At 46.5% G+C, this 19499-nt stretch overlaps 1 protein-coding gene across 48 annotated transcripts in view; it reads left to right on the top strand.

Annotated features, from left to right (window-relative positions):
* The first annotated feature begins 720 nt into the window (after positions 1-720).
* Positions 721-19499, top strand: part of Ppip5k1 (diphosphoinositol pentakisphosphate kinase 1) — a 45097-nt gene continuing 26318 nt past the window's right edge. For 25 of the 48 annotated variants that reach the window (XR_001783061.2, XR_001783060.2, XR_001783058.2 and 22 more), the window contains exons 1-21: positions 721-1073; positions 5361-5457; positions 5723-5897; positions 6232-6427; positions 6809-6899; positions 7115-7200; positions 7526-7680; positions 7806-7907; positions 8732-8893; positions 8989-9110; positions 12797-12898; positions 13149-13235; positions 13338-13413; positions 13510-13619; positions 13715-13797; positions 14338-14469; positions 14637-14758; positions 15441-15623; positions 18411-18552; positions 18702-18925; positions 19164-19291. Coding sequence is in view for 41 of the 48 variants with exons in the window: in XM_011239618.3 (XP_011237920.1) it covers positions 5751-5897; positions 6232-6427; positions 6809-6899; positions 7115-7200; positions 7526-7680; positions 7806-7907; positions 8732-8893; positions 8989-9110; positions 12797-12898; positions 13149-13235; positions 13338-13413; positions 13510-13619; positions 13715-13797; positions 14338-14469; positions 14637-14758; positions 15441-15623; positions 18411-18552; positions 18702-18925; positions 19164-19291 (2450 nt within the window). In the remaining 7 variants the exon portion in view is untranslated. The other 23 variants (XR_001783068.1, XR_001783066.1, XR_001783064.1 and 20 more) reach the window with 15 other exon arrangements.

The following is a 19499-nucleotide window of genomic DNA, read 5'->3' as shown; positions in this document are numbered from 1 at the left end:
AAAAAGCTCAAAAGGGCTCTACTCTAATTAATGGATTTATCCCTTGATGAATTCATAATGTGATAAGATTATTGGGACATGCTGAAAGGGAGGATGTGAGGCTTAGTTGGAGAAAGTGGGTCCCTTTGAGCATGCCTTGGACAATACATCTGCCCTTTGCCCATTCCTCCCTCTTTGCTTGCTGTCAGCCAACAAGCAAGTGGCTTTTACCCAGCCACCATTTATGTTCTGCCTCTCCTCGTGGCCCAAGCAATGGAGCTAAGGAGCAAAACTCCTGAAACCCTGGACCAAAATAAATCTCTTTCCCCTTAAATTTTCTCAAGCACTTTGTCACAAGCAGCAGCACTGTGTATGTATATTAAGTATTTAGTTCCACCCTTACAAATAAGCAGAGTGGAGCCTCTGGGAAGTCAAGTGACTTTCCCAAGGCTACGAGGTTTTAAAGATAAGAGGAGGATTCAAACCCAGCGTTTCAGATTCCAAGGCTAGAGAACAGAGAAGAAGCAGGATGTGGAGACAGAATCCAGTTTTCTCAGTTTTCCTTGCCCACCGTTTTCTTGTATCTTTTACAAATTAGTTTCTTTATTCCTCCCCTTAACTTCTATCTGCTTCTCTGTTTGTTTATGCGTTTGTCTCCAGCATCCCTAGCGATTCTCAGCTATGTCTATATTTTCAGCTTATGTCTATCTTTAATCACACTTTGTTTTGCTTTACAGGAAAAAAAGACTCGGTTTCCCCCCCCGCCTGGAGGAGGTGCAACGTCACAAACTTTGCCTCTTCTCCCCGTGTCTCCATTCCATTGGTCTCGCTGGTTAGTCTTTCTAGAGACCAAGGTTGTGGACTGGCAGGCAACGCAGTAGGAAATCAAGAGGCAGAGCAGCATCAGGTTGCATTCCCCCGTGCGGCCACTAGGAGCCACCCTCCTCCATTCTGAGGCTCCGGCCAACGCAGCCTGACTGTTGCCGGTGCGCGCCCTCTGCGGATTGGCGGGACCGCAAAGAAGTCGCGCTTTGATTGGGCCGCTGTCAGGTGTCGCTGCCGGCAGGTTCGGCTGCGCGAGCGGAGGGAGGCGGGTGAGTGCGGGCCGGGGGCGGTGGGGGAGTGGCTGGGGCTGGGGGCGGTATCGGGAAGGGTGGGCTCGGCGAGGGGCTCGGCCTGCGCTCGGGGCCGTGGGTAGTCCCGGGTGGGGACAGCTTCGGAGTGGCGCAGCCGGGAGGCCTCAATGTCAGCGTAGGGAGAGCGAGGCGGGGACGGCGGGGGCGGGCAGAAGCGAGTGCAGTCTGGATGGGAGGGCGGGATTCGTGACCCGGCGCCGAGAGAGAGAGGACGGCCGAGGGGGTCAGTGGGAGAGCAGACGGGTGTGGAGGGGTCCAAGGGAGTAATAAGGAGAACCTGGGAAGATGGAAGGCTTGCAGGGGCAGAGCTGGGGACTCTGGGAGGAGGAGAGGGACTGGGTTGTAGGGGAGGGGGCCGAGGTAGAGGGTCGTGCGCTAGAAGCCGTGGGAAGGAAGGTCCAGCGGGGCTGGATGTAGGGGAGGTGAGGGAAGGAACTGGCTGGCCGGGGAGAGGGTTTGCTGAATGCTGGGGTTACGGTGGAGAGGAGGTGAACCTCCTGGAAGGCTAGTGTGAGGAAGGAACGGCCCTCGGGCGCTATAGGGGATCATTAAGTGTTTATCATTAACGGAAAGATGCTACCAAGTGTACCTTGGAGGCTGAAGCAAGAGGATTCTGAGTTCAAGGCTATCTTGAGCTACATAGATTCTGTCTTTTAAAAAAAGTGTTAACAAGGGTGATGACTCATGTGCAGGTTTGAAGTGTTGTTTACTTCTGGGAGTCACTGAGTGGGAAAATCGGCTGGATTCATTGCATTAATTAGTGATTGGGGTGCAGCAGTCAGGTTGGGGAGTAAGGCTAGTGGAGTCAGTGAAGAGCCATTATCACAGGCGGGGAGAGAGGGTAGGATGAGTGAGCTGATAGTGAGAAGAAGCAGCAAACTCGTGTCAGAATAAGGAATATGTCGGAAACATAAAAACTTGCCCTAGGAAGGAAGTGGAAGCAGGCAGAACGGTTCATGCCTGTAATCCCAACACTTGAGAGACTGAGTTTGAGGTCAAGTCTGAGCTACGGAGTGAGACCTTGCCTCAAAATAACCAGTAAAAAAGAGGCGCACAGGCTTGGGGGTTCACTTTTGAAGGTGGGAAAGTCTAATATTGGTAGTGCTGTGAGAAGTAAATAGTTTTATTTACCATTGTTGGAGCCTCTCTCAAATGCAAGGTGATTCCAGAAAAGTAGAGAACTATGTGAGTGTTCTCAATCCTAAGAGCTAAAGCAGTCACAGTTCAACCTTGCTGGATACCCTTCTTTAGGTCTGATGTAGTATCCATGTTCCCTACATTGCCTCCTTGCCCCCCCCCAAGCCCTTCCCTCTTTTCCTTCCACAGTAAGACTGCCCTTTAGCCCAGTGTAGAATTCTTATGCAACAAAGTTTGAGGAGACGATAAAGGGGAAAGAACACAGAAAGCAGAAAAGTGGTTTTGGGAACATCACATTAAAACCCTAGCTTGTCCCAGAAGTGCATCCACGTAAGCCCTGGCCCTGTCATAGCTATTCCTGTCAGGCTTCTATTTTTGCTTTGTTAACTTGGAATTTGGACCTTCGTCTTCCTTCAGTCTATGTTTGAGAACAGACTTCTCCATCCGGTTATTTCCCATTACAGAGTTGTAATAGAATTCCAAGAATATGGCTGGATATTGTTTAAAACCAAAAACAAAACAACAAAGCAGGGAAGACTCAGAGGGCAACGGGGTGAGGAATCTTAGACAAGAGGAGGACTCCTGCTCTAGAAAAAGACAAAGAGTGTGGTGAAATTCTAAGTGAGGAAGTTGTGAGATATCTTTGGGAATGCCACGGTTAGGTCACTGAAAGGGAATTCAGAGAAATGGTCCGTCAGTCAGGAGGAGCGCGTGTGTGCAGGCTGCACCAGAGAAATGGTCCGTCAGTCAGGAGGAGTGCGTGTGTGCAGGCTGCAGTGCATAACTGGAGAAGCTGGAGCTGCGTAGAGGAATGTGCTGGGCTTGTGGTGGTTGAGCAATAGGCATCAGATGATGAGGACCGAGAAGACTGAAGTCTACATGAAGGTCATTTACAGTTTTCTAATCAAAGCTGCAACCCTATCATCATGGAAGAACTTTAAATTAAAACACAGAAATTATTGAAGGCTTTATAACTCTGTAGCAAGTTAATTTAATCAAGGAGTTCTTGGCTTCGTTAGAGTTGTCAGTGTTTCTGAGAACTGCTGTGGAACATGGAAAATGTCTGCTGAGTGACTCCTTTTATTTTTGGAAAATAATAATAGTTGCTCATACTGTTACAATCTATAACTAGCAAATATTAGCCTTGTGTGTCTTTGCTTCAGGTCATTTTTTGAGCTTTGAAAATAGACGTTTATTTATAGGCCAAGTTGTATAGGTGTCATGAGAAAGTCTTACTGCTGTTCTCTTTTCTTCAAAGGTAGCCACGGTTACAAATTAGCTATCTTTTCAGTCCATTTTGAAAAAATAATGTATTTATTTATTTTATTTATAGGAGTACATTGACACTATTTTCAGACACCAGAAGAGGGCATCTTATCCCACTATAGATAGTTGTGAGCCACCATGTGATTGTTAGGAATTGAACTCAGGACCTCTGGAAGAGCAGTCAATGCTCTTAACCACTGAGCTATTGCTTCAGCCCCTATTTCTATTTTGTTTTGTTTTTCACACAGCTCTCACTGTGTAGTTTTGGCTGGCCTGGAACTCACAATGTAGACCAGGATAGCTCTGAACTCACAGAGATCTCCTTGCTTTTTGCCTCCCAAGTTCAGAGATTAAAGGTATATGTTACCATGCTTGAATTTAGTGTACTTTTAAACTACTACTAACTGGGGGCTGGAAAATGGCTTAGTGATTAAGAGCACTGTTTGTTCTTTCAAAGGACCTGGGTTCTATTCCCAGCACATGGTACCCTCTTCTGCCTACATGGGCACTACATACATGTGTACATAAACACCTACAGGTAGAACACCTGTACATGTAAAACAGATGCTTCAAAACAACAACAAAACCCACCAGCAAACCTGTACTAATTGCCTTTGCAGTCATAAATAGCACATGGTATTTATGCAAATGAATTGTGTTACATCCTTGGCAGTTTGAAGTCGGGAACTGTTGCATCTAACTTATATGTTTGCTACATCTGTGTGTGGAGCCACAGCACGCTGTGGAGGTCAGAGGACAACCTGTGGGAGCCAGTTCTCTCTCCACCATGTAGGTCCTAGAGTCCAAACTCAGATTGTTAGGCTTGGCAGCTAGTGCCTCCATCCACTGATCTATCTAGCTGGCCCTCCTTCATTTTAAAAATTTAGTATTAGGGTTTTTTTCTATATCCTGCATCATATTTTTCCATTCTTTTCCTTGTGGCATCTGGAGATGTTTTTGTATGTTTCTTATCTTTCTTTCTTCCTGCCTTCCTTTCTTCCTTTCTTTTTTTTTTTTTTTTTTTAGTTTAATATAGAAAAGAGAAGAATGTCCTTGTGTGCATTCGCCTGTGTAGGAGAGTCTTCCCATGGCAGTCTAACCCCCTTGGTGATGCTAACAGTTCAGACAGGATCGATCCTGAGCTAGAATATACATTTTAGAATTCTTGTGGCATTCCTGTCGTCTGCTCATGAGATACCAGCGTAGCACCTTTCCTGTCTAATAACCAGAAATGTCTCCTGACAGATGTCTTTCTGGTACAGCGAGTCACTAGAGTTTCCATTAAAACTCTAGGTGTATGCATGCAGAAGTGGAGCTGCCTGCTTTTGCTGATCCAAATTCATAAGACAGTCTTACCAATAGGACCTTTTTTCCAATGCAGCTGCTGCTATGGAGGACCTTGTCCTAGACCAGCATTGGTTTGGCAGTCCTAGAGGACAGTGAATGGACCATTGAGATTTCAATTTGAGAATGGATTGAAAACTGCTTTGTGGATGGTTATCTCAACCCCCCAACCAGCACCAGACTTCTTTCCTTGAACTGATTCTGTGAATTTGGATATCTGTCTGTTAAGGTGTTGGGGGTGAAGGAGAAAGTGATGCACAGATATTAATGTTCTGATACAATGCTTAGGGTGGAGGGTGTCCTCAGTAAATGTTTGTCGAATTAATACCATGAGATAATGAAGATGGAGTTTAAAGGCAAAAACCTCTGAGTTTTGCTTTCCTCTGCCCTTGAGTGAACCTTCGGTTCTAGCAGTGCTGTGGGGGTGGAGAGAGCTGAGAATATTGTGGAATAAATCCTGTGTTTGAAGTAAATGTCGGTCTAACCTTCTCTTGGTAGGAACCAACAGTAGCCTTCCTGGAAGAACTGCCTCTTCTCCTTGCTGCCTGGAGTTAACATTGTTTCCTGCTGGCAGAATCAGTGACATGCCAGCACTGTAAGGCTTAAGCTGCTGATCCTCTTACCAGTTCTTGGCTGGGGTCGGGTAAACAGGGGAGGAAAGGAGTCATCGCTTCCCTCTTGCTCCTCTTTAGTCCTGTCAAGTCACATAGTTTCCTTTCTTGTTGGTCCTTTCCATAGCTTCGTTTCTGTTCCCTCTTGTACCCTTATAGTTCCCTCTCAGTGTCTAGCTCCCTGTATCCTATCCCTGCCCGCTGTAAGGGAGCTTGGATTCTACACTAATAGGGGACCCTCTTTTGCAGAGCGGGATGAGTGGGTGTTCCGGCGGGGATGTGGTCCTTGACGGCCAATGAGGACGAGAGCACTACGGCCCACTTCTTCCTTGGAGCTGGAGATGAGGGGTTGGGCACCTGTGGAATAGGCATGAGGACAGAAGAGAGTGACAGTGAACTCCTTGAGGACGAGGAGGATGAGGTGGTAAGTCTAGGCAAAGGGACATGGCTTGGTGTTGGGGCCCCTGTTTACAAGACTCCCTCTTATAAACAGGTTCTATCCTGCCTTGGGGAGGGTCAGTAGAGATTGGTGGATTGCTGCTCTGAAACCCCTGTGCAAATGCCCCTCCTCCTTTTGTCTTATGGTCACTACTTCTTCTTTTGAAGAAGTCCTTTCTACAGTGTTTCTTCTGTGGTAGTCATCCTTTATCCCTTAGGTCCAAAGTCCCGACAAGAGACTGCCCTTGAAAGATGTGTGACAATGTTGGAGGTGACATAGGTGGGAATCTGGAATTCTTGATAGCACTTCTTTTCTATAGCCCCCAGAACCTCAAATTATTGTTGGCATCTGTGCCATGACCAAGAAATCCAAGTCCAAGCCAATGACCCAAATTCTAGAGCGACTCTGCAGATTTGACTACCTGACCGTTGTCATCCTGGGAGAAGATGTGATCCTAAATGAACCTGTGGAGAACTGGCCGTCCTGCCACTGCCTCATCTCTTTCCACTCCAAAGGTTAGGAACTGGAAAGGATGAGTGGCGGTGGGCATGGAACCCTTGCTATACCATTCATAAGAGGCCGTCGGCCTCTCAACACACAGGAGAGCAGTGAAGACAGGAGAGCCTCCTGTCTCAGGGTTTGTTGTGTGTGGCTTAAGGCCCATGATGCAGCCTCACAGGGAGACTGCAGGACACTTAGGTCTCGTGGTTAGAGTTAGCTCTTCCATGTAATTGGATTCATTTTTCCTAATGGATGTCCTAGACTTGAGGAGCTGGGCCAGTAAGCTCGGGGCGGGATGTGTGGAAGAGCTCAGTGGTGGCTGCTGGCTCTCCTGCCACGCCTCACGCCCACCGCCTCTCTCTTTATTCATGTCTCCATATTCCCCTCCATTACAGGCTTTCCTCTCGACAAAGCTGTGGCTTACTCCAAGCTTCGAAACCCCTTCCTTATCAATGACTTGGCCATGCAGTATTACATCCAAGATAGGTATGGCTTCCTGCGGACCAGAGGGGTGGGTAGCCCTGAAGTGCCCATTTTAGGGAGCCTATTCTGGAATAATCAGAGTCAAACAAATATGTTTCACTTTATTTTTTTGGTATCATATCCTATTGAGTTCTGGTCCCCTGTGCAAATAAAACCCCTAGCCTCCCCCTGAGTAAGCCCTACTTTTTCTACCTGGCTAATTTATTTGGGGATGATAGGAGGGAGGTGTACCGGATCCTACAGGAGGAAGGTATTGATCTGCCAAGATATGCTGTCCTCAACCGTGACCCCGCCTGTCCTGAGGGTGAGTACCTGGCTGTGTCTGATTGTTCCCTGATTGATATTCATGATTTAGCCCAGTATTTGTCCTTTAAACATCTCCTGTATACATATCTGTGTGGGCCTTTGATTGTTGGATTGTAAGTAGACTCGTGGGTCTTTAGACAGAGCCTTTGAACTGTTATATAGATACTATTATATCTAAATACCATATGTAAGCATCAGCATATCTGTTATAGGACATGGTCATAAAAATTTAAAGGTTATATAGATTAAAACCCCAGGGAAGTAGAAGTTGGAAATACTTTCCAACCTTAGGCCCCGAGAACGATCACACGCCCATCTTTCAGAGTGCAGCCTGATAGAAGGTGAAGACCAGGTGGAGGTTAATGGAGCTGTTTTTCCCAAGCCCTTTGTGGAGAAGCCAGTGAGTGCAGAGGACCACAATGTTTACATCTACTACCCCAGCTCTGCTGGAGGAGGAAGCCAGCGCCTCTTCCGTAAGGTGGGAAGATATTTGAGAATCTGGGACATTGAAGAACAGAATGCGGTTGTTGGGGAAGGAGAAGGGATTTGTGGATAAAGCCTGGAGATTGAGGCAATATTGTTCCCCTTCTTTTCCTCCTAAAGATCGGCAGCCGGAGCAGCGTGTACTCTCCTGAGAGCAGTGTGCGGAAGACAGGATCATACATCTATGAGGAGTTCATGCCGACAGATGGCACAGATGTTAAGGTTATGGTGGATGCAGAGATTTAAGATGTCACAAGTGTCAGGGTGGGAGTGAGGTGGCTGGGAAGCCTGTGTGAATGGGAGCTTTGAGGATAGAACAGGATTTCAGTTGGCTTTAGTACTCAAGTAAAGATAACAAGTGAGATAGAGACCTTCTCATTTTCACTTTCAGAGCAAGAGCAAGGTGCCACAGTAAATCATATAAAGTTGGTAAATTATTAGTTTATTAGGGCTAAACAATACAGCTAGAGTCCTAAGGAGAAATAAGACTCAGTACCAAAAATATCAGTCTCTGTATTCTTTATTAAAAAATGTCTTATTACATTTATTATTTGTGTGTGTGTGTGTGAGAGAGAGAGAGAGAGAGTGTGTGTGTGTGTGTGTGTGTGTGTGTGTGTGTGTGTGCACCATAGCATGTGGAGTCAGAGGGCAACTCAAGGGAGCCACTTCTCTCCTTCATCCATCTGAACTTTGGCAACCAAACTCCAGTCATCAGGCTTGCCAGCACACATCTTTCTGACCCCATTCTTTGTATTCTTAATGTTTAGAGGGGTTTTTGTTTGTTTTGTTTTTGTTTTGAGACAGGGTCTCACTATGTAGCTCCGGCCGACCTAGAACTTGCTGTGTAGAGCAGGTTGGCATTGAACTCACAAAGAACCTCCTCCTGCCTCTGCCACCTGAGCTGGGATTACAGGCGGGGGCCACCACTCGTGGCTGAGCAGAGTTTCGTTTTTGATTCTGGACTAGTCTACAGACCTAGTGCTCATACTGTCTTCTCATATACAGGGTGAGCTGTGGGCATACTCAGTGGTGCTATGTACCTGCAGGTGTACACAGTGGGGCCAGATTATGCCCATGCTGAAGCTAGAAAGTCTCCAGCTTTGGATGGGAAGGTTGAACGAGACAGTGAGGGGAAAGAGGTTCGATATCCAGTCATGTTGACCGCCATGGAAAAGCTGGTGGCCAGGAAGGTCTGCGTAGCTTTTAAGGTAAGGTTGGGCTTGTAGGGTTGTGAGATGGAGGAAGGAGACAGGAGAAGGATCTGAGAGCTCCTCTGAATCTCCTTGCCTTTGTGCTTTTGCAGCAAACAGTTTGTGGATTTGACCTTCTTCGGGCCAATGGTCACTCTTTTGTGTGTGACGTCAATGGCTTTAGCTTTGTCAAGAACTCGATGAAGTACTATGATGACTGTGCCAAGATTCTGGGGTAAGAGACACAGTGGACTAGAGCATGGGCTATAGGATTGGGGAACTTCCTCTGTGTAAACCGTGCCTGCTGTCCCAGCACGGTAGAGGTGGAAGCAGGAGAATCAGCCATTGAGGGTTATCCTCAGCTGCATGGCAAGTTGGAAGCTATCCTGGAATATAAAAGACTGTATATGTAAATAAATACATACAGCTTTTGCTTTATTTTAAAAGTTTTAAAATGATTCAAAAGTCAAAAGTCAAAAAAAAAAAAAAAAAGGAGGCAGGATGTCTCAGCCCCTTGGTCCCTCACCACCACACTCCTCAGAGATGACTACTGCTAACAGTGGTGGCTATCACAGATCGCCTCTCTTTTCCATGTGTAATAACTATATTTAGTTTACTGACTATGAAAATACTATGACTTTGCTTTTGAAATAGTCTGCAATACCTAAACCATTCTAAAAATAAGGAATGATAACTGTAGTGAACATCCATAGTCACCAAGGACTGTCTAGCCTAAGCAGTGCACTGTTAGGCGAGATGTGGTGGCACATGCCTTTAGTCCCTGCTCTCAGGAGCCAGAGGCAAGTGGATCTCTGTGAGCTCCAGGTCAGCCTGATCCACATCATGAAACCAGGCCAGTCAGAGCTATATCAAAAAAGAAAGGAAAGAGGTGGAAAAAATTCAGTTAAGGGCAGCAAAATGGCTCAGAGGACACAGTGCACGCTCTACACATCTAGCGGTGTGAATTGACTCCTGGGAGCTGTGTCAGGATGGAAGGAAAGAACCAGCTCCACAGGTGTGTCTTCTGACCTCCACACATGTGCCGTGACAGATGTACCCACACACACCATGCATACTTATGCACATAATAACTAGTGGAAAAAAAACCCTCATACTATTAAGAGTTGGGCTGGGTGTGGTGGCCCACACCTTTCATCCCAAAACTCTGGAGGCAGAGGCAGGTGGATCTCTGTGAGCTCCAGGCCAGCCTGGTCTACAGAGTGAGTTCCAGGTAAGTCAGGATATACAGAAAGGCCCCGCCTCAAAAAAACCAACCAACCAACAAACAACCTAAGCCAAAACAAAGAGAAAAAGAGTTAGGTATGATGGTGCACACCTGTAGTCAGCACCTGCGAGGCTAAGGCTAAGGTAGAACGGCTGCCACGGGTTTGAGACTAGCTTAGAGGCTACAGAGTGAGACCATGTCTTAAAACAAAACAAAAATAGGCTGTGGTGGTGCACACATATAATCCCAGGATTCAGGAGACTAAGACAGGAGAGCTTCAACTCTGAGGCAGGCCTATGCTACATAGCAAGACCCTGTCTGAACAAAAGCGGGAGGTGTAGCTCAGTAGAACACTTGCTTGAAGCCCTGGATTCAATCCCCAGCCCCTCACAAAAGCAGTGGCAGTACATTGAGTCCCAGCATTTGGAAGGTAACAACGGCGTGGGGGCAGGAGAGGAACTAGAAATTTAACTTCAAGGTTAAGAACATGGCTCAGTTCAGTCATTGAAGCACTTGCTGTGTGAGTGTGAAGTCCCAAATTTAGATCCCCAGAGCTCATGTAAAAGTTGGGAGCAGCCTGTAATTCCAGCAGTAAGAGACAAAGACGAGATGATTCACCGGCCCACCAGTCTAGGTAGTTGGTGAGCTCCAGGTCAACCAATGAGAGATCCTGTTTTAAAACATAAGCTAGAGGGTGATCAAAGAAGACACCTGACCTCTGGCCTCCACCAGCACACACAGACTGGTGTATACACTTGTACACGTGGATATAACCCCACCCACCCACCTACACACATACACATGCAAAATAGAAGTTTAAGGTCAACTGCTACATAGTGAGTTTGAGACTAGCCTGGGCTACATGTGAAAACAATATACTATTAAGAATATGTGAGGCAGCCAGGCGTGGTGGCACATGCCTTTAATCCCAGCACTCGGGAGGCAGAGGAAGACAGATTTCTGAGTTCGAGGCCAGCCTGGTCTACAAAGTGAGTTCCAGGACAGCCAGGGCTATACAGAGAAACCATGTCTCGAAAAACGAAACAAAACAAAACAAAACAAAACAAAAAGAATATGTGAGGGGGCTGGTGAGATGGCTCAGGGGTTAAGAGTACTGACTGCTCTTCCAGAGGTCCTGAGTTTAGTTCCCAGCAACCACATGGTGGCTCACAACCATCTGCAGTGGAGGTTCAGTGTCCTCTTCTGGTGTGTCTGAAGAGAGGGACAGTGTACTCACATACATAAAATAAATAAATCTTGCCAGGCAGTGGTGGTGCATGCCTTTAATCCCTGCACTTGGGAGGCAGAGGCAGGTGGATTTCTGAGTTCGAGGCCAGCCTGGTCTAAAGAGTGAGTTCCAGGACAGCCAGGGATATACAGAGAAACCCTGTCTTGAAGAGAAAAATAAATAAATAAATAAATAAATAAATAAATAAATAAATAAATAAATCTTTAGAAAAGAAAGAAAAAAGAAGAAGAAGAAGAAGAAGAAGAAGAAGAAGAAGAAGAAGAAGAATGTGTGCTTTTAATGGCAGCAGAGGTAGGAGATCTCTGTGAGTTCCAGGCCAGCTGGTGCTACACAGTGAGACTGTTTGAAAAAGAACATGTGAGAGGTAGAGATGTGGACCAGGTGACAATAAGCCTGATGACCTGAGTACAATCTCTGGAGCCATGTGAAAGCTGAAGGAGAGAACTGGCACTGAAAGGTGTCCTCTGACCACCTGTGCCCATGCACACATGTCACACACACACACACACATGCCCACACATACACACACACCACACACACACACACACACACACACACACACACACACACACACACATGACCACACCTCCCCCCCTCTCCCCCCCTCACATGCACAAATTTAATTATTAATTAAAAAATTTTCAAGCTGGATTTGGTAGCACACTTATAATCCCAGCTCTAGGGAGGCAGAGGCAGGCAAATCTCCCTCTTCAAAGCCAGCCTGTTCTACAGAGTAAGTTTTGACACAGCCATGGGTACATAGTGAGGCTGTTTCCAAAAAAAAAAAAGTTTTTTTTTTCCCACACATGTATTAGAGAAACAAAAGCAGGGCTAGAGAGAAGACTCAGCAGCCGGGAGCACTGCTGCTGCTGCAGGGGACCAGCACCCAAACGGTGGCTCACAGCCATCCACAGTTCTATTTCTAGGGGATCAGATGCCCTCTTTGGAGCTCTGTGGGTACAGGGCACTGATGAAGGCTAAACACTCATAAAGAAAGATAAACTTAAAAAGAAAGAAAGATAGAAGAATATGAGAGTTGGGCCTGGCTGTGCGTATCTGTAATCCCAACACTGTGGTTGTAGGAGGTAGAATTAAGAGACTCGAGTTCAAGGCTAGCCTAGTGAGGTAGAGGCCAGCCTAAGCTACATGAGATCTTGTCTGAAAAGAAAAATAAAGAAAAGAAAAATAATAAAGTTGAACTCCCTGTCTACTACTGAGGTTAGCTTGCTCATCATTGCCGTGCATTTATTTCTGCCTTAAATGGGATATTTGTTTGGATGTTTCAGGGTTTATAGTAATGCTTTTTTTTTGCTGCACGATTGTATATGTTTGTGTGTGTGTGAGAGAGAGAGAGGAGGTGGGGGGGGAAGAGAGAGACATAGAGAGTGCTTCTGCCATACAATTGCTCGTCCATTTTCATTCATCCGAGTTATGTTTCACCTTCTAGGAACACTATTATGCGAGAGCTTGCCCCGCAGTTCCAGATACCGTGGTCCATCCCCACAGAAGCTGAGGACATTCCCATTGTCCCTACCACATCTGGCACTATGTAAGCAAACGTTAAAATATGTAGTGGCCTGCATAAAATCTGGGATTCCTTAAGCCAGACCAGTTCTTTCCTGCTGTTGACTGTCTGAGCAGTAGAGCCAGGGCCATCGGTCAAGGTGCTTTAACTCCATCACTGTGTCTGGCCTCAGGTCCCTGTTCCTCTGTTCCCTAATGTCTCATGTAGAATGGGATGCTAGGGGTAGGTTGGGATTTGGGGTGGGAGAGTGGCTCTGAGGAACTCCCGATCTTAGGATGGAACTCCGTTGTGTCATCGCGATCATCCGTCATGGAGATAGAACCCCAAAGCAGAAGATGAAGATGGAGGTGACGCACCCGAGGTAGGAAGGACGTCCCAGTTCATATGGAGAGTTCTTTGTGAAGGAGATCGGGGAGCACACGTCCCAGAAGGGCTTATTTTTTCTTACTTTTTACTTCTTCAGGTTTTTTGCTCTATTTGAAAAACATGGTGGATATAAGACGGGAAAATTAAAACTTAAGCGGCCGGAGCAGCTCCAGGTGAGGTGGAGGTCTGGTCAGGAGCCCTAGTCTAAGAAGAAAGAGAAGGTATAGGATTGATGAGGGATGACCCTACGACACCCCTGCGGTCTCTAGGAGGTGCTGGACATTACGAGGCTGCTGTTGGCAGAGCTGGAGAAGGAGCCAGAAGCCGAGATTGAGGAGAAGACTGGGAAGCTCGAGCAGCTGAAGTCCGTGCTGGAGATGTGAGAGGGGACAGCAGAGGGGGATGTAGCAGCGGCGACCTACTAACATGAACTGAGGTACTGGGCAGAAAGTAACCTGCGGCTGCTCCCTGCAGGTATGGTCACTTCTCAGGTATTAATCGGAAGGTGCAGTTGACCTACTACCCCCACGGAGTGAAAGCGTCGAACGAGGGGCAAGGTGAGCACTCCTTCCTGTTTTCATCACCATTGAGCTTTCTTCCTCCTCCTCCCCTCCCTCTTCCTCCTGTCTCTCCTTTTCTTCTTCCACTCCTTTTCTCCCCACTCCTCCTCCTCCTTTTCTCTTTAAATTTTTAAATTACATTTATTTATTCAGGGGTGGATGGGACACGGGTGCCACTGAGCAGTGTGGACGTGAGGAGACTTAGTTCTTTCTTTCTACTGTGTTGGTCCAGGAGATGGAGCTTGGGTGGTGAAGCTTGGCCACAAATGCCTTGACATCAGCTTTTTTTTTTTTCTTAAGGATAGAATCTTGCTATGTAACCCAGGCTGACCTCAAATTCCCAGCAATCCTCCTGCCTTAGTCTCCTAAGAGCTAGTATTACAGGCATTTGTCCCCATACCTGGTTTTCAGATCTCTTATTCTTGACATTATGGATGGTCTCTGCATTTACCAATGTTCTTATCAGAAGCTGGAACGTTTGTGTGTTCTCACCATTTTCCTTAGAGAAGGCTTACTCACTGGGCCTCCTTCCCTCAGATCTGCAGAGAGAGCCACTAGCACCCTCTCTCTTGCTGGTGCTGAAGTGGGGTGGAGAGCTGACACCCGATGGCCGTGTTCAGGCTGAAGAGCTGGGGCGAGCTTTCCGCTGCATGTATCCCGGAGGCCAGGGTAAGTCTTGGACCATGAAACTTGGCAAGGCCGGGATAAGATAGAGTGAGATGCAGGGGTGGGGGAGGTGGGGGTTGGGAGGCAACTGAGGGAGGAGCTGCCATGAGGAGACCAAAGGGGAAATTGATATTTGTAACAGTCTATGCGTGGAATCCCCTGTGTTCCAGGTGACTATGCCGGCTTCCCCGGCTGTGGGCTGCTTCGCCTCCATAGCACTTTCCGTCATGACCTCAAGATCTACGCCTCTGATGAGGGCCGCGTCCAGATGACTGCTGCTGCCTTTGCAAAGGTAAGCCTACAGTTCTATTATTATTATTATTATTATTATTATTATTATTATTATTATTATTATTATTATTGTGATCTTTTAATTTTTAAATTTTTTTCCTTTTTTAATTTTTCCCGTTTTTTTATTTTATTTTAATTTTATTTTATTTTATTTTTGTTTTTTTCAAGACAGGGTTTCTCTGTGTAGCTCTGGCTGTCCTGGAACTCACTTTGTAGACCAAGGCTGGCCTCGATCCACCTGCCTCTGCCTCCCGAGTGCTGGGATTAAAGGCGTGCACTGCCATGTCCAGCTCCTTTTTTAAAATTAGATATTTTCTTTATTTACATTTCAAATGTTATTCCCTTTCCTAAAACCTCTTACCCCTCCCTCAACCCTTGCTCACCAATCCACTCATTCCCGCTTCCTGGCTCTGGCATTCCTCTACACTGTGGCATAGAGCCTTCTCTTCCACCACCCCAGTGTCTGTAGTAGAGAACGAGTTGGGAGGCTAGATGGGAAATGTAAAGTGCTGATATGCCAGTTCAGAGAGGTTTGTTTCCATTGCCACTATCCCTACTCTGTCCTGTTGAGAGTGGTAGGCATCAGCCTCGTCAGGCCAGCTCTTCACTCCGTGTCTGCATGCGGCTCTCTAGGCTGGAACATTGCAGGAAGAGGAGCTAATAGACCTGTGCTTCCCTTCCAGGGCCTCTTAGCTCTAGAAGGGGAGCTTACACCCATTTTGGTACAAATGGTGAAGAGTGCCAACATGAATGGCCTTCTGGACAGTGACAGCGACTCCCTAAGCAGCTGCCAGCACCGTGTGAAGGCGCGACTGCACCACATTTTGCAGCAGGATGCACCCTTTGGCCCTGAGGACTATGACCAGGTCACACTCTTCTCCTCTCCGTGCTCCAACTACATTGCAACCCAATTCCTAAAATTCTAAGTAATAGTACCTACTATATGCCACTCTTTTAGGGTATTTGTCTATAGTATTTTGTTTAATCCTTACAGCAACCCTTTGGGGTAAATTCATATCCACAGTTTGCATTATCTACAAGTTCAAAAATGAAAAGTATTTTATAAGTTTGGCATTGGAGTTCATTTGGCAGCTAGACTTATCACAAGACTATTTAGAATCCTTATTTATCACACTTAGTGTGAATCTCATACATTTTATTACATAAACATTAATGTGTTTGAGTGTGCTCTAGGCCCTGCTAGAGGTATCAAATGCCATGTGGATTATGCCTTATGCACTGTTTTAAATATTATAATCTAAAAAAAAAAATAAAAATAAAAACACTTATTTCTGTTCTGAAACAGCTGACCCTGGGCCTTGGGATTGGAGGAGTGTTTCAATGATTGAAGTAAAAACCTCCTCTGGGGTTATGACCTAGAACAACCAGTTCATTGCCTCACAGTCTTGGACTCAACTGGCCTTAGTGAGGTTTTCCTAAAGTTGTGGTCCAGTGTTGACTGGGGCTAGAATGATCTGGAGGCTTGACTGCTCTCTGAGATGGCTGGCTCTCTTCTCCGTATTCTCTCTGCTGTTGTAGGACTCGTTCCTTTCAAAGGTTTTTTTCATTTGCTTTGTCTATCTCAATTTTTCAAGGTGAAACTTAGGATTTGCCCAAAGCAGCGTTTCTTTCTTTTTTTCCTCCTCCTCCTCCTCCTCTTCCTCCTCTTCCTCCCTCTTCTTTCTCCTCCTCCCTCTTCTTCTTCCTCCCCCTCTTCCCCCTTCCCCTCCCCTTCCTCCTCTCCTCTTCCTTCTCCTCCTCCTCCTCCTCTCTTTTCTCCTCCTCCTCTTCTTCTCCTTCTTTTTGAGGCAAGGTATTGCTATAGCCCAGGTTGGTCTTGAACTTACAGTGACTCACGCCCAGAGTTAGTACTATACATGGTTGTCATTTTATATTGGTGAAGCATTCATATGGCCAGCCATGTTTGATGGAAAGAGAGACAAAGAATTAATGACCTCTTTTAATCTGCCTGAGAACTATTAGAAACTGCCCTACCCCTCTCCCATCTTTACAGAGGAGGAAGTATAGGTTCTAAAGAACTTAAGCAACCCTTTCCAGATGATGCAGGTGCCTCTGCTTGTTCAGTAGTGTAGTCCATGCTGCCTATAGTGATAACCACAGCGGCCATCACTGCTGTTGCCCAATGCAGTCTTCTTTTGTCCTGGGTATCTAGGCTATGCTTAATCAGGTAGTGGTTTTTTTTTTACTTCCCACACTTTGTTTTGATAGATTACTTTTTTTTAAAAGAGTGTATACATTTTTTATGTAAATGAGTTTCCTGAGTGTATGCATGTGGACCATATTTATGCAGTGCTCATAATGGTCAGAAGAGGGTGCCAGATTCCCTGAAACTGGATTTACAGACAGTTGTAAGCTGCCATGTAGGCACTGAAGACCAAACTCAGGCCCTCTAGAAAAGCAGGAACATTCTTAACAGTGGAGCCACATCCCTGTCCCTTTGATAGGTTCTTGAATGACTTACTAATGGGTAGGCTTGCTCCTTTTACCCAATAGTGTTGACTTTCAAATAGAAAATCCAGGGCTTCCCTTTCTTTATGCTTCCTGTTGCTAGTAAAAATGAAACCTTGTCTGGCCTTAGCTAGAATTTATTATTCCATATACAATCGTCTTTCTCCTCCATTTCTATTCTCTTTTAATATTTTTAAAGGATGTGTGTGTATGAGTGCTCTATATCTGCATGTATACCTGCAAGACAGAAAAGGGCATCAGATCCTAGAACAGATGGTTGTGAACCACCATGTGGTTGCTGGGATTTGAACTCAGAACCTCTGGAAGAGCAGACAATGCTCTTAATCACAGAACCATTTCTCCAGCCCTTGTTTTAATATTTTATTTCTATTATAAAGTGTATATGTACATGTGTTTGTGGGCTTGTGCACTTGAGTGTAGGTGCCTATGGAGTCCAGAAGAGGGTGTTAGAGCCCCTGGAACTGGAGTTATAAGTAGTTGTGAGCCACCCAACATGGGTGCTGAGAACGAGATTCCAGTCCTCTGCAAAAGCGTTAAGTGTTCTTAGCTACTGGACCATCTTTCCGGCTCTCCTCATTTCTCACTGATGGTGACTATCTCGAAAGCTTGAGTTGGAAATTTCAGATGCTTTTCATCCCAGTGCTTGGGAGGCAGAGGCGGGGTAGATCGATCTCTGTGAATTTGAGGCCAGCCTTCAACATAGTAAGTTCCAGGCCAGCCAAGGCTATGTAGTGAGATCTTGTCTCAAAAACAAAATGAACAAACAAAAAATTCCAAAACCCTTGAGCTGGAACCAGGCTAGCAGCAGCAACTGTGCTGGAAGTCACAGCAAGACAGCCTTCTCTGGTTCTCATCAGAACATGGCGCGGGGATTGTAGGGAATCTGGAGCCGCCTTCATTTCCCAGCATTTCCCAGGCATAGTTTACTCTCCCAGTAAAGTACAAGTGTGCTTTAATTTCTCTGGACTCAGAAACTTAAACTCATAGATGATTGTCTGAGAAGTCTCTTCATCTGAAGGCCTGGAACTACTAGGGTACCCCGGAACGTAGGAGCACTCTGAAGTGAGCCAACAGGCAGATCTGCATTGCAGCCATTTTCTTGGTAGTAAGCCAAAGTCTGGGGAATTGCCGCTGAGCCTATTCTTCTTAACTGTTCCTCTCAGCTGGCTCCAACTGGAAGCACGTCTCTGCTCAACTCCATGTCTGTAATCCAGAATCCCGTGAAAGTCTGTGATCAGGTATTTGCCCTGATTGAAAACCTTACCCACCAGATTCGGGAACGGATGCAAGACCCCAGCTCTGTAGGTTGGTATGAATACTACTGACCGCCCTCTAAAGTCTCAGGCATGGACACATTTCACACTCATTCTTGATCTCTCTGGTTCTACTCCAGAGTTGTTGGGGTCTTTTGTTGAAAGTCAAACCTGGCTCTTTTTTACTGTGTGCCTTCTCAGACCTGCAGCTCTACCACAGTGAGACACTAGAGCTAATGCTACAGCGTTGGAGCAAACTAGAGCGTGACTTTCGACAAAAGAGCGGGCGCTATGATATCAGTAAGATCCCTGATATCTATGACTGTGTCAAGTATGATGTGCAACACAACGGGAGTCTGGGACTTCAAGGCACAGCCGAGTTACTCCGTCTTTCCAAAGCTCTGGCTGACGTGGTCATTCCCCAGGTGGGTCTCACATAAGGGATCTAGTGGGTGGGAATAATGAGAGGGAAGGAGAGAATAAACTAGAAAGGAGGCGTGGAGAAGGAGCCGAGTGCCCAAGAGTTCCCAGGGTTCCTGGCTCTGGGTGAACATCAAGACTGACTGAGGAAATGTCTGGAGGGGATGTGACAGACAGAAGACACTCCAGACCTGAGGGCAACAGGTGTCACCAAGCTTCTCATTCCTGGCCTGTGACCCTTAGGAGTATGGGATCAGTAGAGAGGAGAAAGTGGAGATTGCTGTGGGCTTCTGCCTTCCACTGCTGCGGAAAATCCTACTTGACCTGCAGAGAACTCACGAGGATGAGTCTGTCAACAAGCTGCATCCCCTGTGAGGGAGGGAGGGAGGGTGGGAGGGAGGGGAGCTGGGAGGAGGTTGGGGGGAGGGCAGGAAGATGGGAGGACTTGTTGGGAGCCCTGGGGAGGTGGAGGTCAAAGCTGAGACAGGTAGGGGGGAGGCGAGAAGGAGAAAGGATCTGGGATAGAAAAGAGAGGTCTTTGGGTGGAAGGAAGGAGTTTTCAGAAGGCGGGGAAAGGGT

Source organism: Mus musculus, chromosome 2 (assembly GCF_000001635.26).
Source record: "Mus musculus strain C57BL/6J chromosome 2, GRCm38.p6 C57BL/6J".
In the NCBI taxonomy this organism is placed as follows: Eukaryota; Metazoa; Chordata; class Mammalia; order Rodentia; family Muridae; genus Mus; species Mus musculus.
Note: the sequence above shows the minus strand (reverse complement) of the source record. Positions and strands in the feature narration are given on the sequence as shown.